The sequence below is a fragment of the Humulus lupulus genome, chromosome 8, assembly GCF_963169125.1.
Source record: "Humulus lupulus chromosome 8, drHumLupu1.1, whole genome shotgun sequence".
NCBI lineage: Eukaryota > Viridiplantae > Streptophyta > Magnoliopsida > Rosales > Cannabaceae > Humulus > Humulus lupulus.
Genome location: NC_084800.1, coordinates 32271897 through 32293553, shown reverse-complemented (window position 1 = coordinate 32293553; position 21657 = coordinate 32271897). Strand labels below are relative to the sequence as shown.

Sequence of the window (21657 nt, the reverse complement as noted above, 5' to 3'; positions counted from 1 at the left end):
TATTGTATTTTTTTTAACATTGGGGAGGAGAGATACTTTGGGCTATGTGTAATACTATTAGTCTATGTTTATTACATTATGTATTAAAATTGTAATTTTTTAAAAATAAATATAATAATGATGATTATTTTTTTATTATATATTTTAATACCACATTTACATGATGAGTCATAATCACATTAAAATTTCAATAGAGGTGTCCAAACTAAATTATTAATATGAACAATGAAGAGATTACAAGTTATCTTTGTTTAAAATAATTTTAGATAACTTTTTTTTTTTATTGATTTTTTCGTTATCAACTAATTAACAAAACTTAAACAAAATACAATAAGAAGACACAGATTTTACGTGATTCAGGTTATTATTTAATCCTAGTCCACAAGTCTATTGTATTAGAATGTGAGGAAGGTTGGAAGTTTCAAGCTTTTATGGAGTTCAGGCAGCTCTAAGATACAAAAGTTTGGATCCCCTTACAATGGATGCCCTAGCCCTATTTATATTGGTTGAGGACAATTAACTCCCTTAATGAGAAGTTATTACAAACATTCCCAATTAATTAGGGTATAAATGCTAATTAATATATGTTCTTGTAATTAAGGAGGTGGAGGGCCCGTGCGTATCGAACGGGACCCATTTACAAGGTTACAACTCACAACTTTTTGGGGTAACACGTCCCTTACAGCTGCACGATTTCCTATGTCAAGCAACGCATTGAGACATGTTGTTTGTCACCTGTACGGACTCGACACCATGACCTAGGTAACAGTAACGTGTCAGATGGCTACTATGGTCCAGGGTCGATGAGCTTGACACCTGGCTCTATGCTCCAGGTCCGGAGAACGCTTCTCGCAGACCCAGAGGAATTGGATGGAGAAGGAGAGCATCATAACTGTGGTCCTCAGAATATAGTCCCCTGAGGACAACCTTCTTCAGGGGCAGTGCATTATTATGGGAAACGGCTTACCCCGGAGGAGCTCTGGGCGAGCTCACCAGAGATTCCTTACCGTCCATAGAGCTTAATTACTCTAATGACTGCCATGTATCAATTGGTGAAACACATGGATAACAATTTTATCATATACTTTTAACATATATTTTTAATAATTTTTAGATAATTATTATTATGTGTAGGTAATTTTTTTAATATGAGGCTTTAAAAAATTATAACTTATTACAACATGAAATTTATTTTTATTTATAATTGGCCAATATATTAGGATTAAAAAAAATTATAATTATATAAAAGTATTCTAATATAGAGTAACACTTGATATTTTATTGTATATTTTTACCTTATAGATAGTCCTTAGTATTTTATATCAAAAATGTATTTAATAGTTTTTCAAAATAAAGATATAGTGTTAAGAGGATTTAATATGTCTTTCCGGTTAAATCCTAATATATGTAATTTTAAAATACTATAATTTATTTTTACAAATTTAGTAACTAGGTTTTCAAAATCTGGTAACTAAATTTTGGTCTCAAAAAAGATTATTAACAAAAAACAATATTGACCTAGTAAATAGTTTTTCAATTTTTTTTAAAACTTGTAACTTATTTAAAAAAGAACTAGAAAAAAATTAGTAACCTTTATATTTTCTCATATTTTATAAAAATCTATTAATTTTTGCCATATAAAAAGATAAGAAAATAAAGTTGTCATGTATTATTTTCCCCTGGTTTGCTATCTTTGTTGTGAAAACATGTCGATTTTGAGAAAGAAATAGTAGATATATTACACAGAATTACTATTATTATAAGATTTTTTTATCCACTTCTACTATGACACAGTTGTGTGACAGTTGAAAGGTTTACTAAATAAACATGTACAACATTAAAAAAAATGTATAGAACTATGCATATAATTATTTAAAGACAATTATGGTCCTCTCTCAATAGTAAGTGATTGATGCGTGTGAACCCCACCAAATATAAAAAAGATCACGGTGTGAACTTAAGTGTGTTTGTCCAATCTAATCAAATGCAAAATACATGGAACAAACTACAAAGGAAAACAGTTGTGTTGAGTTTATTCTGAAAATCAGACAAGCATGATATGCTTACAGTAATGCCACATTCGACGTTACATTTCTAATTCTTTGATTTAGCACATACAAGTATTAATAAGAATGTACGGAGCAAAAGAAGAAACCCAAATTCCATGTATATAAAAAAAATCTGAAAATGCTCATATATATAATTCATAATCAATAAAGAAGATGATTAAAGCAATAAGAAGTGACTTTGTCGTTGATTTTTCATAAGCTGCAATTGCAATTACCCTGAACATGCTTATTCCAATTGGATGGACAGGTACCATATATAAAGAATCAATGTGTGTACCCTATAAAAATATACTATTAAATCCTTTATACATTCTTTTTTTTATTCTTTACAAAAAGAAGAGTAATTAAAAAAGAAAATTTACCACTTTCATTGATAAAATATTGATATGCGAGAATAGTCAGTCAATAAGCGGTGTAAATGGATGGAATTTGATTCCACTTGTAGTGTGATGCAAGGCACCTGACCGATGGCTGAAGTTTGGAGCAGTGTGTTAGATTATCCTCACCACTGCGGCAAATTGAAGCCGTTCTTTTCTCAACTTTCGTTTTTCTTCTCGTCAAGTGGGGATTCTGTCCTATTTTTTTAACTAAACATGTTGGGAAATTCAGACTAAGTTTTACACCTTTATACTTCTAAATACAAAAAGGCAAATCATATTAAATGACTATACATAGACTTAAGAGCAAAACCATCCTTGTCAGTTTTGACTATATATTAAAAAAAAACCAATGAAGTAAAGATGAAATTAATACCGTCGGAAGCTAGAATCACAAAATCAGACATTTTTTATTAATGAAAAGCAAGCAAAAAGACTTGGCGACTTATTTGTCACAGGCTGTAAAGATGAGATACAGCTCAATCCTTGAGTTTTAGTGTTAACACTTTCAAAACATCGGAACAGCAAAAGTCCTAATGGCTGTTCATAGTATTCACTGCAAATAACAAATTCAAGGAATATGCTTTCCCAAAATGCAAGACTAATGTATACCCAACCTCCACTGGGTCCTTCTCTTACGGGCCTTTAACGTTCTCGTAGTCTTTTGTACCAAAGTTCTTGCACCAGAGTTGTGAAGGAATAGGGCGGACCGGATGATGTGGCCGTTGCTGAAATAAAAGATACGAGTTGTCTCAGTACTAGTTATCATCCGCTCATTAAAAAAATTCCAGTCAAAGAATGATATATAGGCATAGCAATTGCATCATATTCCCAGCGAGCACAAATATAAATGTAAATTGTTTGTTCCTACTCTTTTCTCCCATATAGACAGAATTTTCACTATTTTAATGCAAAATTTTAATTTACCAATCATACAAAGCATCCCAACTAAATATGCAAAAAGATTGTGTGGCCACAAATTCTTGTTGCTATTTAAAAAATATATAGCCCAAAACTAATCCTTAAGAATTAGACATTACTTCAATTCTCAATCCTTCAACATAAAAAAAAAATCATTTAAAAACACACTGAAATTACAAAAGAAAGTAAGCTATTTAATGAATAAAAACATTAATATAAATAATTAAAAGTGGGGATGTAACTTAACAGGAACTACAACTGTCTTCAACTGCACTATTTATACAACCCAAACAAATTGAGTAAGACCATCTCTAATGCATGATCTAAATTTAGTGTTAAATTTGTCCCAAAAAAATAAACAAATATTATATTTAACACAACATTTGTAATTGTGCTCCAGTGCACAATAGAATTTTAAGATGCAAATTGATTGAAAAAGCATGAACCACTATTAATTATCATTAATAAATTAAATATTTAAAAAATAATTAATGGCAATATTTTAATTAAAAAAAGTGTATTGAAATATTTCATCAATGATTAATGACAATATTGTAATTAAAAACGATGTATTTATTGTTGTGTAAAATTTTACACATGTATTTATTGGAATTTTTTTTTTTTACAAAAATGCTAAAATATAGCATTTGCATAACACATTTAGCACTTCATTGGAGATGCTCTAATGTTAAAGAACACTATTAGTGGTGGACACCATACTAATACAGGTGTGGGATTCAAATAAGAATTTATTGTTGTAGGACTGCCCCATAGCAATGCTCAAACCAATTTGTATGGTAAGTGCATCACACATTTCAAAATGGTGAAGGACAGTCCTACTCAAGCAATTTGACAGAGTGGCATTGCCCTTTGTCAGTCTAGTGAAGACTAAAGCGAGAAAGCACCACTTGTTAAGTGGCTGTTCAAAATAGAAGGACCAAGCCCTTCTAGTCAGAGTTGTTCTGGCTCTAGCATATCAAAATTAGCCAACACATTCAAGCCTTTAGTATATCAAAATAAAACAAGTCAACTAGAAGCAGATTGTTTTTTCTAAGAAAGTCTCCTATAAGGGAAATAAGCCCAGATAGTAAAACTTGCACACATAATAAAGCTGAGAAATGAAGCAAAATTCGTCAATAAAACTTCAAATACATACTATAAAATATATTTATATGTAAATATGTTACCACAAGAAACCTAGATGAAAGCCAAAGCTTATTGTGAATAAGCTTACATGTTGCGATTTCAAAGATCAATGCAACAATGAACACAGATAAGAGTTAATAATCAACACAGGTAGAAAAAGTTGCACACATCATCTACAGCTGAGAGCTTCCAAACTCGCCATCAAAACTTCTGAAGTATGTTTCTGTCGTTACTTGAAACACAGATGAAAGCCAAAAACCATTGAGCCTTTAGATATTGTAATTCCAAAGATCAATTCAAACGTCAAATTGGCATTAGCAGGGGTTTACTTTTCAACCACTAAAAAAGTGTTTTTTCTAGCATAAACGATAAACGTACTATCAAGTATGGTAATAAAGGACACAGCCATAGGACAAAATCTCCAACAGAAAATTTTCAAATCAAGTGTACAATTATTCAATAATATATACTGCAAGTATAGACTCTAGTCTAATTGGAAATTGAACAACTTATTACATTATTAACACGAGCCATCAAAGGTTACCCTAAGAGAAATGTAGCCATCACACAGTCTCCATTTTCTACGCTCTATGTCACACTATTTGACTAGGCTTCTAGACTATCTTAGTTACATGTATGTATATTTATTGAGATTATGTTCAAGTAACGTATGTCTATGTGTTTCTGTTTTTCTCACTTTTATTATTATTTTTGTTTAATTTAAAGTAAAACCATAATTAGCCTCAAGGCTTACACCTTTTCCTCACTTAAGCAACACATCCTCCAAATCCCAAATAAGCTTTTACAAACATTGGCTAACATGCAAACCATATCAAGCTCAATCACAATTTTCCAAACAATATGATTCAAGAAGATAAAGACCTAAAATCTTTGGGATTCAGGAAAAATCAAGCAAATTGCTAAATATATCCCGGTAAAAAAATTCAACCCTATACCTCATAAGTATCTTGAGTTTTACTAACATGGAAAACTAATTTTGCAATACCATAACAAAAATGGAAAATGAAGATTTATAACAAGAAACCTCATACTAGATCCTATATAGAAGATCGAAAGAGACTAGCTGAATAAGTAAAGTTAGGAATAGTAACTCCACCATCTCAAGTTCTCAAAGCTAAATGTCAACTTAACCAAAAAACTTTTTGCTAAATCACAATTTTCTTATCTACCTACGATCAATCACATTGAGTGACAAGAACTCGCAATTCACCAAGATACCAAAATATTTCACAAAATACAAATAAATTTCACTTCACTTAAGAACTAGGATCCCAATCCATCTTACAGAAAAACCAATGAGAAGGAGTAAATGTAGATACTTAGAATCCTCTAACAAAGTCAGACACGCTACCCCATTATTGAACGGAACTGACTGGTGAGAAACCATAGTAAATTGCACAGTAGTCTTACTAGAATAGCAAAGTTCCAAGAAGCACAATTCCATTGCCTCTGTTCTGAGTTCTTCAAATCCTAACCACACTCTAATTTATTTCACTTTCCCACGTTTTCAAAATTGAACCCAAATATACATAAATATATTATATTCCACAAAACAAGTATCATCCCAAAGAAAAACAAAAACAAAGTAGAAAAAAAGTAATTGAATGCAAGCGGATAGAGAGGAGACCTCAAGCTCGGCGGATTTCATGGCGATTGGAATGCAGACAAGAAAAATTCCGGCCATGGCAATGGCGGTATTACGCTTCCAATGTACGGGCCTACAGTTGGGTCCTCCGCTCATGCTCCAAACCTTATGCCTAAAGTCAGTGGCGTGGCCATGGGCACCTTCTCCATGTCCATGTTCTGCTCCACCCATACTTGATCACTACCTTAAAAATAAATGGATCCGAACATCAACTGCCAAACAACCAAAACCCTAATTGAATTTTAATCCCCATTGGTAAACAAATTACATTGAAAAATTACAGAATGGAAATACACATTAATTGAATGAGTGAAGTAGTAGCAGTGGTAGTTGTTTCGTGGTGGTACCTGAGGCTGTAGAAATTTTGGAATTGGAGATGAACTCTCGAGCTATTATCTTGGCTTCTCTCGTCTCTCCCAGTAACTGAGTATTTGTTCGTGAAATGGCGTAAATTGGAGGATTGTTTTGTCTTTTCAGCTACTATTAGTGGGCTTTAACTGATAGAGATATGGATCAGTTTTGGTTTCCCGGTTCGAAATTTAGGGACCCAAAATATAGCTATTATTAAATTGTAGTATTTTCCTAATTATTATAAAAAGGTGTTATTTTTCAAATTAATAAAGAGAAAATTATACTACATTGTCAAAGTTGTCGTTTGATTTCTTTTTAAAAAATATTTTTGTATTATCTGATTTTAATAGTATCATTTTTAAGTTTTATTGTCGTTTTACTTAAGTAGAGTCGTTTGGTTTCTTTTTAAAAAATATTGTCGTTTCTCTCAAATATTGTTTTTTTTTTTCAAGTTGTGTTGTTTTTCACTTATTGTCATTTAATGTCGTTTTTCAAGTTTAGTGTCGTGATGCTTTTTTTCAAGTTGTTGTCATTTTATCGAATTACTGTCGTTTCTTTAAAAGTGTCCTTTTCATTATTTCTTTTATCTACTCTGGCTGTTGTCAATAGTCAGATCCAAAAGTTTCAGTTTGATTTGTGACAAAAAAAGTTTCGCTTTGATTGAAACTTTAGAATGATCTCTAATTAACCATGTTGAGATGCATTGCGCTTCTTTAATGCTTCATCACCAGAGTTTGAAGAAGACGTCCGCGGTGGCTAAGCCACGTAGAAGATTTCGTCCACTAAATACACTATCAATTTTTTCTTTCCTATATACTATATACTATTGAGCTAAATTTAGCCCACAATATAATATAATGTATATTTGTAACATCATTAATTAATTAATTTTTTATTTAATTTTATATTATTTTTTATATTTAATTATTACTTTTAGTATAACATTAAATGTAAATAAATACTTTTTATACAATTAGATTTTTATACAGGGGTGGAGATTATTGGAAATGCAAGAATAGTTGGTGGGGAAGATATTCAAGGCTCGCTACTTTCCAAATGGTACATTTTTTAGTGCAACGCTGTGTCCAATCCAAGTTTCATTTGGAGGTGTATTTGGGAGGCTCAATCACTAATTAAAAAATGTGCTAGATGGAGTATTGGTACACGTGCTAGTGTGAGTTTTATAGAGGATCCTTGGCTGCCTGACTTGAACAATCCATGTGTTGTATCAACACATCTCAGCCTACCACTTAACAAAGTTGCCTCTCTGATGAGAGTTGATGTGCGACAATGGGAAGAGGAAATTCTCTTAGATTTATTTGATTGCAGGGATAGAGAGATGATCCTTAGTATACCTTTAAGTGATTCAGTTCCACAAGATTATTGGCAATGGGTGCATGCACCATCAGGTTGCTACTCGGTCAAAAGTGCATATAATATGCTTCAGCTGGAAGGTGGGAGGTGGCATACAGAGGATAGCTTGGGGTTCTTGCGCCAGTTATGGAACCTTAAGATATCGCCTAAAGCGAAAAATCTCCTTTAAGAGCAGTAGTGGGGTGCCTTCCTGCGTTAGTTCAACTGCAAACAAAGAATAAAAGGGTTAATGTGCGTTGTCTAGTTTGTAAGCAAGTTGATGAGTCTATCTTACATGGCTTAGTGCTATGTCATTTCGCATATAGCTACTGGAATAGATCACGTGCTAGGGTGCAACATGGGTCTTTCATTGATTTTTGAGTCACGTGATAAGGACATTATAGTTGAAGCAGACATGTTGTGTTGGGTACTTTGGAAAGCTAGGAATGATGTGGAGTGGAATCAAAAGTTTTCTTCAGTAGACAAGGTAATGTTATCAACTAGAACTGGTCTTGATCAATGGTTAGATGCTCAGGAAAGATGTTTGGAGTCGTCTTTGTCATTTGAACGAAATGGAAATGGAAGAGAGCATTGGAACAAGCCTTTGGCAAATATGATCAAGATAAATGTTGATGCTGCTACTTTTGTAAGTGAAGGAAAACATGGGTTTGGGTGTGTGGCTAGGAACCATGAGGAGGAGGTGATTGAAGCTATAGTAGGATCCAAGGTGGAAAGGGTGAAGCCAGTGGAGGCGGAAGCATTGGGGGTTAAGGAAGCATTGAGCTGGATCAAGCAAAAAAATTGGCAGGCAGTAATCATTGAAACAGATTGTCTTAATGTTGTTCAGGTCATTCGTACCACTACAGGAATGGTGTCTTCCTTTGGGCTAGTTATCAGTGATTGTAAGGTCTTTCTGGGTAGCTTATGTAGTGTTGAAGTATTTTTTGTTAAACAGTCTGCAAACAAAATTACTCATTACCTCGCTAGAGAATGAATTCACATTCTGTAACATTAACAGACTGAATTCAATGTTACAAGCAAATCAGATCAGATTATCTGAAATATGGCTAAAGAATTGAACTATTACAGCACCCTTAAGAAAAAGTGCATAAAATAACCTTCTGGGTTATAGGCAACCAGAATTATATGAACCGATAACATTTTATACAACATAAATGCTATGTAAGTAGCTCTATTCTTGACAGTAAGGAAGAATTTGAATGAAATAATGTTTTACTTAATTGGAATCAAGATTTAGCTTCGCTTGCAAGAGTCAATCTCACGCCATCTTCAAATGAAATTGGGGAAATACCAAGTGTCTGAATCAGTTTGGTGATATCCATGGATATGTCAGCAGGAGATTTCACTCCACGATCAATCTTAAAAATTCAACATAAAATGCAATAAACTGTTAGTCACATAAACAAGTTTAACAATTTGATAGTCGCAAATTTAAACTTCATTGTCAACCAGATTACTAAAATTTTTGTTCATTAGCGGCTGAACTACTTGTTATTGGACTTGAAAGAATATATCTTGATTCAAGCAGATCGTGAATTTAATAAAAAAAGATTGAAATCAAAGAAACTGACATGTTTTAGTCAACCATGTAATGGAGCAAACACAAAACCTTTAATAAGGATGCAGCAGATATACTTACTGAGGATGCAGACACTGATTTAATCAATGATTTATCGTATCCTCTGACATCTGCAACTATCTCGGCCATTTGAACACGGGACACCCTGTCTGGTCCGCCGGCGTTTAGTAGCAGCTGTATTTGCTTGCCGTCTGAGGAAAGTATCACGAATACCACACCAACAAACAGAAGTGAAAACTCAACAATGGTAATGGACATGAGGTAATATCTACTTGACAAAAGAGTAAGAAGCCATCTGATACATTTAGCTGAAAATTTTGTACAATAGAGGAACAAAGGGAGGGGAAAGTTGTCCCACCTGTCCTGTTCTTTTATAAATATCCTCAATAGATCATTCTTTGTACTGGGGAAGAAACTATTCTTTCAAAATTTACTGGGGAAGACCTATTTTTATCATAATAGCACAATGATATACACTGTTTTGCCCCCAGAATCTACCAGAAAAAGCAGGGGAAACAAAATATTTTGTTGCGCTCAGTTTGGTTGTAAGAGAGTGAAAGAACAAAGAAAATAAACAAATACATAAGCTAGAAGGGAAAAGGGGGGAATGCATTAATTTTCAGTATTTTCTGAACCCCTCATTTGTCCACACTGTTATTCTCCTTTCCTCTCCTATTTCTTAGGAAAAGCTTTCCCCAGTCTATTTTCTTCGGTTTTCCCCCTTATTTGCTTTTATGTTTTTGTTTCCTAGAGTCTTCCTTGAGAACCAAATTGGATCTTTAAAGATGGATGAAGATGAGGTTCAGAATATACAAAAGAGCACAAACCTTCATAGAACAACCAACATGCTAGCATGAAATTAGAAAACACAACATACCTGATATCCATTTTTCTGATAGAGCAAGTATGATGGAAACAACATCCTTGACATACACTGGGCAGCGAAATTCATCATGAAAGAAGTCAATAGCATTTCCTTTGGAGAGGACGCTATCAATCCACTGCATGAAGTAAAGGGAAATCGATCATGACTTAGGCATAAAGTAACTAATTGGGCTAAACACCCAGACAAAGATCACTAAGATTAAGTTATCCACATGTGTAAGCTTAACTCCATCTTTTTAAGCTAGCAGAATGGTCCTAGATAACAACATTGACAAATAAGCCAAAAACAAGGAAGCTGAAACTCATAAAGCTTACTGCATTGATTGAAATTACAGAAGAGTTGAAAAGAGTCAATCAAAAACAAATAAGAAGGAACAAAATAAATAAAAGATATCATCAGAGAAATTGCCTCTCATGACATTGGTAGCATAGAGCGAGGCTTGACCTTAATCTCTATTTCTTTTTACTACGCAATTACCTGGCAAAGAAGCATAAAAAAACAAAGTACAATAAAATTATTTTAATTCTTTCTCTATACCTGAATTGGAAGAGATTTTGGTACTGGTGAGATTGTCTGTGGCCCAAAGATGATACTGCTTCTTAGAATTGCAAAATTTGAGCATTTTTCAGCAATAAACTGTTCTGCTGCAACTTTTGATTTCCCATAAACATTAACTGGAACAGCTTCATCTTCTTCTTTGTAAAAAGACTTCAACCCTTCATAAACTGATATGAAATTATGGAAGTTACAATGTAGCCATAGATAGTATCTTGAGGGTAAAGCATATAACCAGGTAGTTCAGACAGACGAGATATCTGATGGTGTATGGAACCTTACTGTAAAATTGAAAAAGTGATAAATCATAAAAATTCCATGAATGCATAAATGCCTACGGAGGTTATAGAAGTCAAAGTATAGTAAAAATGAGAATTAGCTCAAGGCAAAAGATCCTAAATCCTAATAAATAAAGAGGAGGGATAGTGGTGAATCACAGCCAAATTAAATGAGTGCAGGTACCAGTCTCTAAGATTCGATAAGAAAAATGGAATCACTTGAGTCCCTACAATACAAAGTCAAGAGAGTAATGTCATGCCACTGACGTCTATAATGTTACCATGCATGTTTGTGAGATGAGGTTTTGGTTGCACTTATCAAAATCATAATTGAAAAGGCTTAACAATTCTAAACTACTGGTTCAGAGGATATTCTGATTAAAAGAATATGTAGGAACTATTACACAGGCTGTACGGATCAAAGAGGCTGCATGATTTAGGCTTCAAAAATAGATGTATTAATGGTTTAAATTTTTGTGCAATTTTGTGACATGATTTACATCTCAGGCTCAGAGAATTATGCAACTCCTAAAATTCATACGCTACGGAAGCAACTCAGTATTACAATTCCATCAAAACAACATAAGATGAAATTTATGATCTTTATTGTAAGCTCTCACAAGCCAACATAAGCTCTTCTGTGCTGAAGTGATTGTCCTAGTTTCTTGTTAATTTTCTTTCTCATTGGGACCTCCATAGCAGGAAAAATAAATCGTACCAAATAACTCACCCTGATCAGTTGACAAATGGACCAACAAGGTGTTATTCACTTCAAAACTTAATAACCAATTTACAAGCGAAGATGGCACGTTAATAGACATAGCAGCAGCAGGATCAGCTTCACAGACTCGAGGTACAGAGAGTGCGGCACAATTCACCACAACATCTGGCTGGCATTTAAAAAAAATGCTTTAAGTTGGCAGTTGAGTTAAAAATATTCAAAAGCCTTATTCCCATGTCAACGTGTGGCCAGAGAAAATACATAGAACCTTCATGTCTGATATGAATACTTGTTGCTTATAATCAGCAAATACTATAGTTTTGGGAATTTCAGAAAATAATTTGCTCACTCCACAAAGATGACTAATCTAAAAAACACAAGCCTTGTCTGAAAAATTTAAGAGGAAGATGGTAGAAATCTCATATAACAAGAATCCTACTTCATCTGCTAGAATTTCTGCACCGAAAACTAGAATACAACTCTAAATACATAACAGAAAAACCCCATTAATCAGATTAACAGCACAGCAAACTATAAACACTTTCACTAAACATGCTACATGAGACCAGCAGATCACAGTGTTGAAGTCTATTAGGCTCCTCCTGGCAAGTACGCAGTAAAACAAGACTCTTTATCTAAATTTAAATGTATTATTCATGATCACCCACTAATTCAAATCCCATTGTACGCATCCAACGGTCAGAAACCCAATAATCAGCCGAAAAAGAAAAAGAAACATCGTTTGGGGTTATGGTTTGGAACCCACCTTGCCAAATGTATCAGAAATGGCTTGAAAACCTTGGCCAGTTCTGAGATCAACATGAAAAGCGAGAGAATTGTGGAGCAAAGACTGAGGAGGAGGATTGGAGAAGTGGGTAAAAGCGAGATCGAAGTGGGAGGCTCCGGGGGTCTCAGAAAAGGCTTGAAGAACATGTTGACCCAAGTAGCCTGTGCCTCCCACCACCACAACTCTCCCTCTCCTTCGACTCATCTCTGGATTTTCTTTGATGGGCATCCAAAACTGAATGTTGGGAATGACCGAATCTATCGATGGTTTTTATTTTACTTTCAACTGATATTGTGTTATCGTAAAATCGTATGGGACTTGCAAATGAGGGACACTTACACTGCCAGTGTCATGTGTAGATACCCAAAAAAAAATATAAAAATAAAAACAAAAATCGTCGCTCTTCAAACTTTTTAACAAGTTTTATATGAAAGTTTTAACCCACTGTTACACAAAATTTTCAAATTTAATATATTAAAATTAATGTTAAAGATAGATTATAAAAATAACTTCTTAATTATTATTTTTTTTATTTAAAAGAAAACTTGTTGATTCCAATGATAATAATATTAATTACTTGTGTAATTTTATAAATTTTTTGAAGAATTTAGAATTGCAACAAATTTTTGAGGTTGACAACTCTAATTTGAAATTTTGGTATTCTTATTTTAAAAATGCTTTGAAGCATTTTTGAATTTTGAGGTGAATGATTTCTTTAAAATACCATTTTGTATGACTTTGAAGTTATTTTAGTGCATTTTTAAATTTTGAGCTAAAGTAATACCTTAAGAGAAATTCGATTTCTATTGTTATTTTTTTTATACTACTGAAGAATCAAACAAGAACTTATACATGTTACCCTTCAAACTGGAGAATGGATATCGATCATTCCCTGTTTGCGAGTGAGAAGAAAAAGGAGGGCCTTTACCAATCCTTTCGTGAAGAGATTGGCAATTGATCTTCACTTCTAATGGTTGGTGTTATAATGATTTCGGCAATCACCTTTTCCCCGAAAAAATGTCCTACTTAAGTAAGGTGACTTCTACATGCTTTGTTCTCTCATAGAAGACCGACTTGGAGGCTATGTGGATAGCATTCTGATTCTCACAGAACATGTGTCATGGGGTTCTGTGACCAAAATCCCCGGTTTAAGGATTGATGTCTACTGGGGCCTCAAGCCCCTCTCTTCATTGACTCTGGGTACCTAGACACTTTGAATCAATCCCCTCTTTATATGTATCTGAGTTCGACACTCCATCCCAGATCCCTAGGAAAAGGGCTGAGAGCAAGACCATATCTAGTGAAAGTTACTAGCCCCTATACTAGCTTTTAGGGATTTTTTATTTTTTTTTTGAGATAAAAGACCTCTTCGAGATAACATTTAAAATTGATTTAATCATTTGAGATGATTTAATGAGCTCATTTTTTTTAAATATACCAATTCACATGTTTTTAGAATTTTGTCATTTTTGTGACAATTTTATGTCTTGAAATCTCTTCATATAATTTTTTATCAAGAATTTGTTTTATATATAAAGAAGTTATTTGACCAATATTTTAATTTATTATTCCAAAATTTGTGAAGAATAAATTTAAAATTTCATATTAGACAATATCACTATTTTAACATTCAAATTTTACTTTAAAATTTTGAGATAAAACCCGACTATTTATGTTTTGAATTTATTAAATAATATAATTATCTTAAAATTTGAATTTAAATTTGATTTTGAATTTGATAATTTTTTTTAATATTGTTATCTCTGTTTTCCACCCGTAATACGTGGCATGACCCAATGGATCCGTGGGCCATCTTAAAGAGGTTCGGGCTCATCTTGAGCCCAATGAACAGGGAAGAAAGAAACCCTGATAGCCCAATCATCATCGAGCCCAACAACGTTCGATTGGCGCGAGCCTAACGAAGGAACCAAGACTAAGATGCAGGCCCGACTCATTTTCTCAGTCCCGACCAACCTACATCTTCAAGGATGGCAACTAAGGTGGCAGACTAACCAATTGATGGAGATAGACCTTATTAAGAATCCAAGGGAGATACTCAGTGTCATGATGTCCATCTTGGCAAATGAACTCGAGTCCTGGTGAACGAACTAGGACTCCGATAAGCGAACTGGGACATTAGTAAACGAACTCGAACCATACGTCCGGATAGGGTTGTTGGGGTTTTATGCTCTAATTAAAACTCAATTTCTTTGTAATCTCTTTTATTATCAATAAAATAATAGAAATCATTTTTTGACTTGGCCAATCACTTTGCTCACATGTTTTATTTTCATGATTATTTGTTTAATATAAATTTCTATTAAATCCCGAGCATATAGCTAATCGTATTTATAGTGACGTAATCACAGTGGAATATAAATATGATTATATGTTCAAATATAAGTTAGTCCTAAGATTAGTCAGTGCACATGATTTACACTGACTTGCCAATCTACGATATGATCTACTTACACATCGTAGTGTTATGTTCTTTCCATAATATCAGTAAAGTAGATAAGATCAGATGTATTTGTGTACATCGGGCTGGACCAATATTGATAGTATATAGGATAAGTAAACATACCATTATTATCTATTCTAGTCATATCATATAGTTGACCATAGGTCAATTCAATCTCAATTCTAAGTGGTTAGTATTCTAACTGACTGTATTATTTGAGTTATTTGACTTGTTCGTTACCAGCTTACCCTACAGACTAGCTCATACTTACATTTTGGGAACTCGGTAGTATAATTGAGTGGGAGTATTAATCATAAATATGAACATCTATAGCTTCTGATGAAGAAGTGAAACGATGGTTTCCTTTTAGTTTGGTTCAAGGTGCTAAATGATAGAGATCTCATTTCAGTAATTAATATTACTTTACTGAAATATCATTTACAAGGAACTAAGTGTTTTAAGGATAAAATACAATGAGGGGTAAAACAGTATTTTAGTCTCATCTCATTGTAGATCGTCTATAGAGGATTGAGTGACAATTATGATTGTAACAATGGATAATTAACAATGTATCTATATTGCTTATAGAGTGTTATATGAATTAATGAGTGTAATTCTGAGTTTTTAGTGGAGTCACGAGGAATTAATAAGTTAGTAAATTTATTTGTTAGATTTATGATAACTTATTAGAGCTTGATTTCATTAGCCCATGGTCCCCACTGTACCTTGGTAAAAATCATCTAGATATTCTCAATTAATTAATGTAATTATCAATTAGAATTATCAAAGTTGACCAGGTCAATTTTGGATAGTTTCACAGAGTTATACAATTTAGAGAAGAAAAGAGAAATTAGGACAAATTTATTAATTAAGATAAATTGATATCTCAATTAATAAATAAGTTTAAATCAATGTTCAAATTATAAATAATTAATTTGAATAATTATTTAATTAATTAAATCAATAGAAAATAATACATGTCTTGATTTTAAGTTCAATGAGATTATAATCAAATGAGAAATTTCACGGGTCTAAAGTCCATGATAATATCAACCTAGGGCTATTAATTGACTATTATTTTATTGAGTTTTTAATTAAATAAATGACCTAGTTGAGTCTATAAAATGAATGCTAAGAGTGAGTTGAAAACATAAGTTGAATCACAAGTTTATGAGAAGATCTGTTAGGTTTTAGATTCTCTCTACTGCATAAGTCATTTTCTAAGCCTCATTTTTTCTCTTCTATTCTTCTTCCTTATGTATCTATCTCATGTATTGAGAATTGCCCACCCTAGTCTAGGTGATTCCAAGGATACTTTGGAAGGCTGTGAAGAAAATTGAAGAACGGTTCAGTTTCTTGGTAAGACTCTGTGACAGAAATGATTCAAGGGTTAGAGAAACTGAAGGAATGACTCATTCATTCTGCTGCGTATAATGTAAGTGTTCTTATCATTATTTCTCTTTGAATTCAATTTTAGAAACATGTTCTAGGTTGTCTCATATAAACTTGTTTAATATTAGATCTACATGAAAATAAATAAAGATCATGTATAAGTTTCATAACAAGGGTAAGCCTGATCTTCCCTGATGTTGACATGTCCTCGAGAAATTCGGAAGATGGTCTCCTCAACTAACCTGCAGAAGAGGATACGCAAGGAACGTACACTGTTTCTAGGAAACAGTACTGTCACTACTCTGACAGATTATGTCCCCAGGATCGCCTTAGAAGCCCACGCGGACTAGTCCGAACTAACGTACAATGGGCAGATGTAAGGCTTGGCCATGCCTGAACCGGCCCAATGGGCCCAGATTAACTACATTTTATTATATAACATTCTTTGTATTATGACGCCCTTCTTGAGCAAACTGTGATTACATTCCTATTGGGCCCAGCTTAGTCCAGCCCAAGCCTACTACGCTTGATTGCCTATAAATAGGGCCAGTTGTGCACTATAGCAGAGATCCCAGATTTTCTCTCGTAAGCAATTACTCTGTTAAAACTTGTAGAAAACCTCATTACCAAAAGATTTCTAAAGTATAATACTATTGACTTATGGATTAATGCTCATTAACGCCCCAACCACGTAAAAAAACTCAGATTGTTCATCTCTAATTCTTTCTCTTCAGCTCTTGTTTCTTAATATGTTTTCAGTTTCTGAAAAACTCGGTAAACAAATATATTATTTGATTATTAGTTATATCTATGAGTCTAGTAATAGTTTTGGAGAGATAATGTGAGAGTCATATGTTAAGCTGTCATTTTAAGCATACATACAACTTTTTATCCTCAAGGTAAACCCCTTTATATGTATACATTCGTATATGCATGATACACATTTTTTTGAGGTAGTTTGCTTTTACGTGTCATATATTCAAGTCTATTTCTCCGCTTACTTGAATATATATATATATGACAATTTTTTTATAGGGGCTTCACTTTAAGCCCTACTGGTGGGGCTCTCAGTGTTTCTCGACCCGTGAACAGTTTTTGGCGCGATTTTTTTTATGACTATGTATATTGTAGCTATTTAGAGCATCCTACAAATTTTCAGAAAAATCCGAATAGTTTACAGTACCGAAAACTAGGTTCAAACATGTTGTTTTCCACGCACATAAAAAAATTAGTCATGCGTGCAACATGTTTGAACTTAGTTTTCAGTACTGTAAACTATTCGAAATTTTCTGAAAATTTGCAGGATGCTCTAAATAGCTATAATATACGCGGTCATAAAAAAAATCGCGATGAAAACTGTTCACGAGTCGAGAACACTGAGAGTCCCACCGGTAGGGCTTAAAGTAAAAACCCTATAGAAGAATTCTCCTATATCTTTGAATTTGGCTTATAAATCCTACTAATCACAAAACTGAAAACATATATATATATAAGACAATTTTTCTATAGGTTCTTCACTTTAAGCCCTACCGGTGGGGCTCTTAGTGTTTCTCGACCCGTGAACAGTTTTGGGCGCGATTTTTTTTATGACCGTGTATATTGTAGCTATTTAGAGCATTTGCAAATGTTCAAAAAAATTCGAATAGTTTACAGTACCGAAAACTAGGTTCAAACATGTTGCTTTCTACGTGTATAAAAAAAATTAGTCGCGCATGCAACAACATATTTGAATTTAGTTTTCGGTACTGTAAACTATTCGAAATTTTTTGAAAATTTGCAAGATGCTCTAAATAGCTACAATATACACGATCATAAAAAAAATCGCGCAAAAAATTGTTCACGGGTCAAGAACATTGAGAACCCCATCAGTAAAGTTTAAAATAAAGCCCATATAAATATATGACAATTCTTCTATAGAGACTTCACTTTAAGCCCTACCGGTAGGGTTCTCAGTGTTTCTCGACCCGTGAGCAGTTTTCGGTGCGACTTTTTTTTTTATGACCGTGTATATTGTAGCTACTTAGAGCATCCTGCAAATTTTCAGAAAATTCCGAATAGTTTACAGTACCGAAAACTAGGTTCAAACATGTTTTCCACGCGCATAAAAAAATTAGTCACGCGTGCAACAACATGTTTGAACCTAGTTTTCGGTACTGTAAACTATTCGGAATTTTCTGAAAATTTGCAGGATGCTCTAAATAGCTACAATATACACGGTCATAAAAAAATCGCGCCAAAAACTGTTTACGAATTGTAAAGATTGAGAGCCTTACTGGTAGGGCTTAAAGTGAAGCCCCTATAAGAGGATTCATTTATATATATAAAGGAATCCACTTATAGGAGCTTCCTTTATATATAAAGGAAGCCCCTATAAGATGATTCATTTATATATATAAAGGAATCCACTTATAGGAGCTTCCTTTATATATAAAGGAAGCCCCTATAAGAGGATTCATTTATATATATATAAAGTGAATCCCATGTTGTTGCGCGCGTAATTAATTTTTTTTATGCGCGTGGAAAACATGTTTGAACTTAGTTTTCGGTACTGTAAACTATTCAGAATTTTCTGAAAACTTACAGATGCTCTAAATAGCTATAATATACATGGTCATAAACAAAAGTCGTGACATAAAATTGTCTTTTATATATATATATATATATGCATATTTTTGTTTAAAACTGTATACACTTATTTTACTTTGCTTTAGTCCGTGGAACGTTGGGATTTGGTTCCAAATTTAATACTCATGGCTGATATTTTTTTACTTTTGCTTTAGTGGTTTGATTAGGAACTTTGAATATTAATTTTTTTTTATTAGTTCCCTCTGGCTATTTATCTATCATCCTGCAGACATTTATATACACATATTTTCAAGTTTAGCATGTATATGCATGTGTTTAGGATAGACACCATGAATGGGATTTTGCCTTGGCCTGCTCATGTTTATTGCAGTGAACATATATGTGCAAGATTAATCATATATATGATAGATTTCGAATACTTAGTATATATATATACACGCTACTCTTTTATTTGTCGCATATGTCTATCTAAACCGAATCGATTTTTTTTTAATCAATCGCAAATATGATATTCATTTCAAATTCTCTGGTTTTGACTCTTCCCAGGAAATCCATACATCTACTTTAGACTTTGCCTCATCAAATAATTGCTCTGATTGTAAACTTTAATTATTTGAGAGTTTTTTCTTTTGTGACTTTTCAGCTTAGTGTTTTGTAACGAGGCATTAAATTTGGTGATTAATCTTGTTCGGTTTCTCAATCAAAATTAAGATTTTGTGATAATTTTAATAGCGTAACAATATATTTTCACAAATATTTTTTGCCTTTGATTATGTCTTATTTTGACTAGTAAATCAAAGAGAAATATATAAAAAGAACTATGACGATTTTGGCAGCACAATAATTCATTTTTATTTTCCCTTTTGATTATATTTCATATATTGACTCGCTCTGTCTAGTGAATCAAAGAGAAAAATAAAAATTGATGGTAATGATTCAGCAACTTATCAATAAGAAAATCATAGTATATTCCATTCCTCTTTGATTATGTGCCATATATCGACTCATTTTAGCCAGTGAACCAAAGAGAATTGGAGAGATTCTAGTAAAGAAAAATAGAGAGTAAATGCAAGTTTACTTACCTTGTAGATCTTAAAAGAATAACTTTGAAAATACGTAATTTAATCCATTTTTGTTTCTTCTATTTTTTTTTTATCTTTTCTCTACTATTTTTTCTCTTTTGTTTGCCAAAAATCAATTTCCATTTTTCCTGTTCTTCTTCCCTACCCTTTTATAAGTTAATTTGTTTTCTTTGTTTATTATTTTTATTATTATTTTCAGTCACTTTAACTTTAAAGTGAGGAGAAGTGGGTGTTGACGCCGTTTTTCGTCAACAGATAAAAGAAGAGAGCACGTAAACAATTAAAGACAATGGCTAAAGAAACAAACGAATCAGACACACGGTTTTTACGTGGTTCAGCAGTTTAATCTGCCTAGTCCACGAGTCTTTGTTATTAAACTCAAGATTATCTCTAGGAATTCTTCAAGAATGAATTCTCCAGAGTTTTCTCTCAAATATCAGAATTTCGGTCTTTTACAATGGTGCATGACTTCTCTATTTATAGAGAAGGATGCAGAATATTATCCCACATATTTTGGATAGTTACTCTTTTGTGAATAAAAATAAATGGCCTTAAATGCCAATAATCAGATATAAAAGGAAACGTTCCCCAAAGATCAGGAAACGCATAACTGACTAAATAATATCCCACGATTCTTGGGGATTTACATCAATAAATGAGGATTACATCCCATATCTACAATACTTGTAGATATTCAAGGTGATCATAGCGTATCTCCAAGGCTTCAGCATCTAAGGTTTCACGTCATTGTGCGAGCCACTGACATCTCCCGAGCTAACATTGCTTTCGAGATAGCATATCGAGCTCGAGATCCCTGCTCCGAAGTTGTTCCTGAAGATGAGGGGCTCTCAGAGCTATCTTTCGAGATCGAGATCATTTCGAGGTCACCATATTCGAGGTCTGTATCATACGTTGCAGGCTCCGATTTACAATCGTAGAGCATTCCCTAACCCTCACAAGACCATTTAATGCGAACTCAGCTTTCGAGGTCATATTTACTATGGCTCGAAATCTGGGTATAACATTTTGCCCCCTCAAAAGTATTTGTTCGAGTCCTAAGAGAAGGAAACTTTTGAACTACTTTTTCTGGGAACCATACCGTCACACTCTTAAAAACGGACACGTGCCAGATGGGTATTGCTCACTTTAGGTACTTGAGTACCTTGGGAACACGCCCACGATCGTTCGCCTGACAACTTTTCGGCGCCATCTTATCACCGATTCCCCTCCATTCGATCTGTTGAGGATTTTAGCCAACGCTCCTGATTGATTTAGTTTTCCCACCTATATATATAAGATCTCCTCTTCGTCTTCTTTACGTTTGTTCATTGTAAACCAGAAAGAAAAGAAAAAACAAGAAAGCCAGAAACTTTCTCAAGAAGCTTCCATCCCGTGCATGTTTTCTCGACCCAAAAAACAAAGGAAC

General features: G+C 33.4%; 3 protein-coding genes across 5 annotated transcripts; 1 reads left to right on the top strand and 2 right to left on the bottom strand.

The window, feature by feature from the left end:
• Nucleotides 1–2832: 2832 nt before the first annotated feature.
• Nucleotides 2833–6660, bottom strand: LOC133796673 (uncharacterized). 3 transcript variants are annotated; one of them, XM_062234290.1, is made up of 3 exons: nucleotides 6527–6660; nucleotides 6162–6391; nucleotides 2833–3174 (listed from the first exon to the last, which is right to left on the bottom strand). In XM_062234290.1, exons 2-3 carry the CDS (start codon nucleotides 6348–6350, stop codon nucleotides 3082–3084), a joined length of 282 nt encoding a protein of 93 aa, XP_062090274.1. In that variant the 5' UTR covers nucleotides 6351–6391; nucleotides 6527–6660; the 3' UTR covers nucleotides 2833–3081. The 3 variants fall into 3 exon arrangements, with proteins under 3 accessions (XP_062090274.1, XP_062090275.1, XP_062090276.1); XM_062234291.1 differs by having other exon boundaries at nucleotides 6162–6363; nucleotides 6527–6649; XM_062234292.1 differs by having other exon boundaries at nucleotides 6162–6359; nucleotides 6527–6648.
• Nucleotides 6661–8241: 1581 nt separating this feature from the next.
• LOC133795237 (uncharacterized) lies at nucleotides 8242–8877 on the top strand. Its single transcript, XM_062232693.1, has one exon. The coding sequence runs from the start codon at nucleotides 8242–8244 to the stop codon at nucleotides 8875–8877; it is 636 nt and encodes a 211-aa protein (XP_062088677.1).
• LOC133796672 (uncharacterized) lies at nucleotides 8868–13047 on the bottom strand. The gene is made up of 6 exons (XM_062234289.1): nucleotides 12690–13047; nucleotides 11933–12092; nucleotides 10907–11094; nucleotides 10361–10484; nucleotides 9544–9674; nucleotides 8868–9262 (listed from the first exon to the last, which is right to left on the bottom strand). Exons 1-6 carry the CDS (start codon nucleotides 12936–12938, stop codon nucleotides 9131–9133), a joined length of 984 nt encoding a protein of 327 aa, XP_062090273.1. The 5' UTR covers nucleotides 12939–13047; the 3' UTR covers nucleotides 8868–9130.
• Between the last annotated feature and the right edge of the window lie 8610 nt (nucleotides 13048–21657).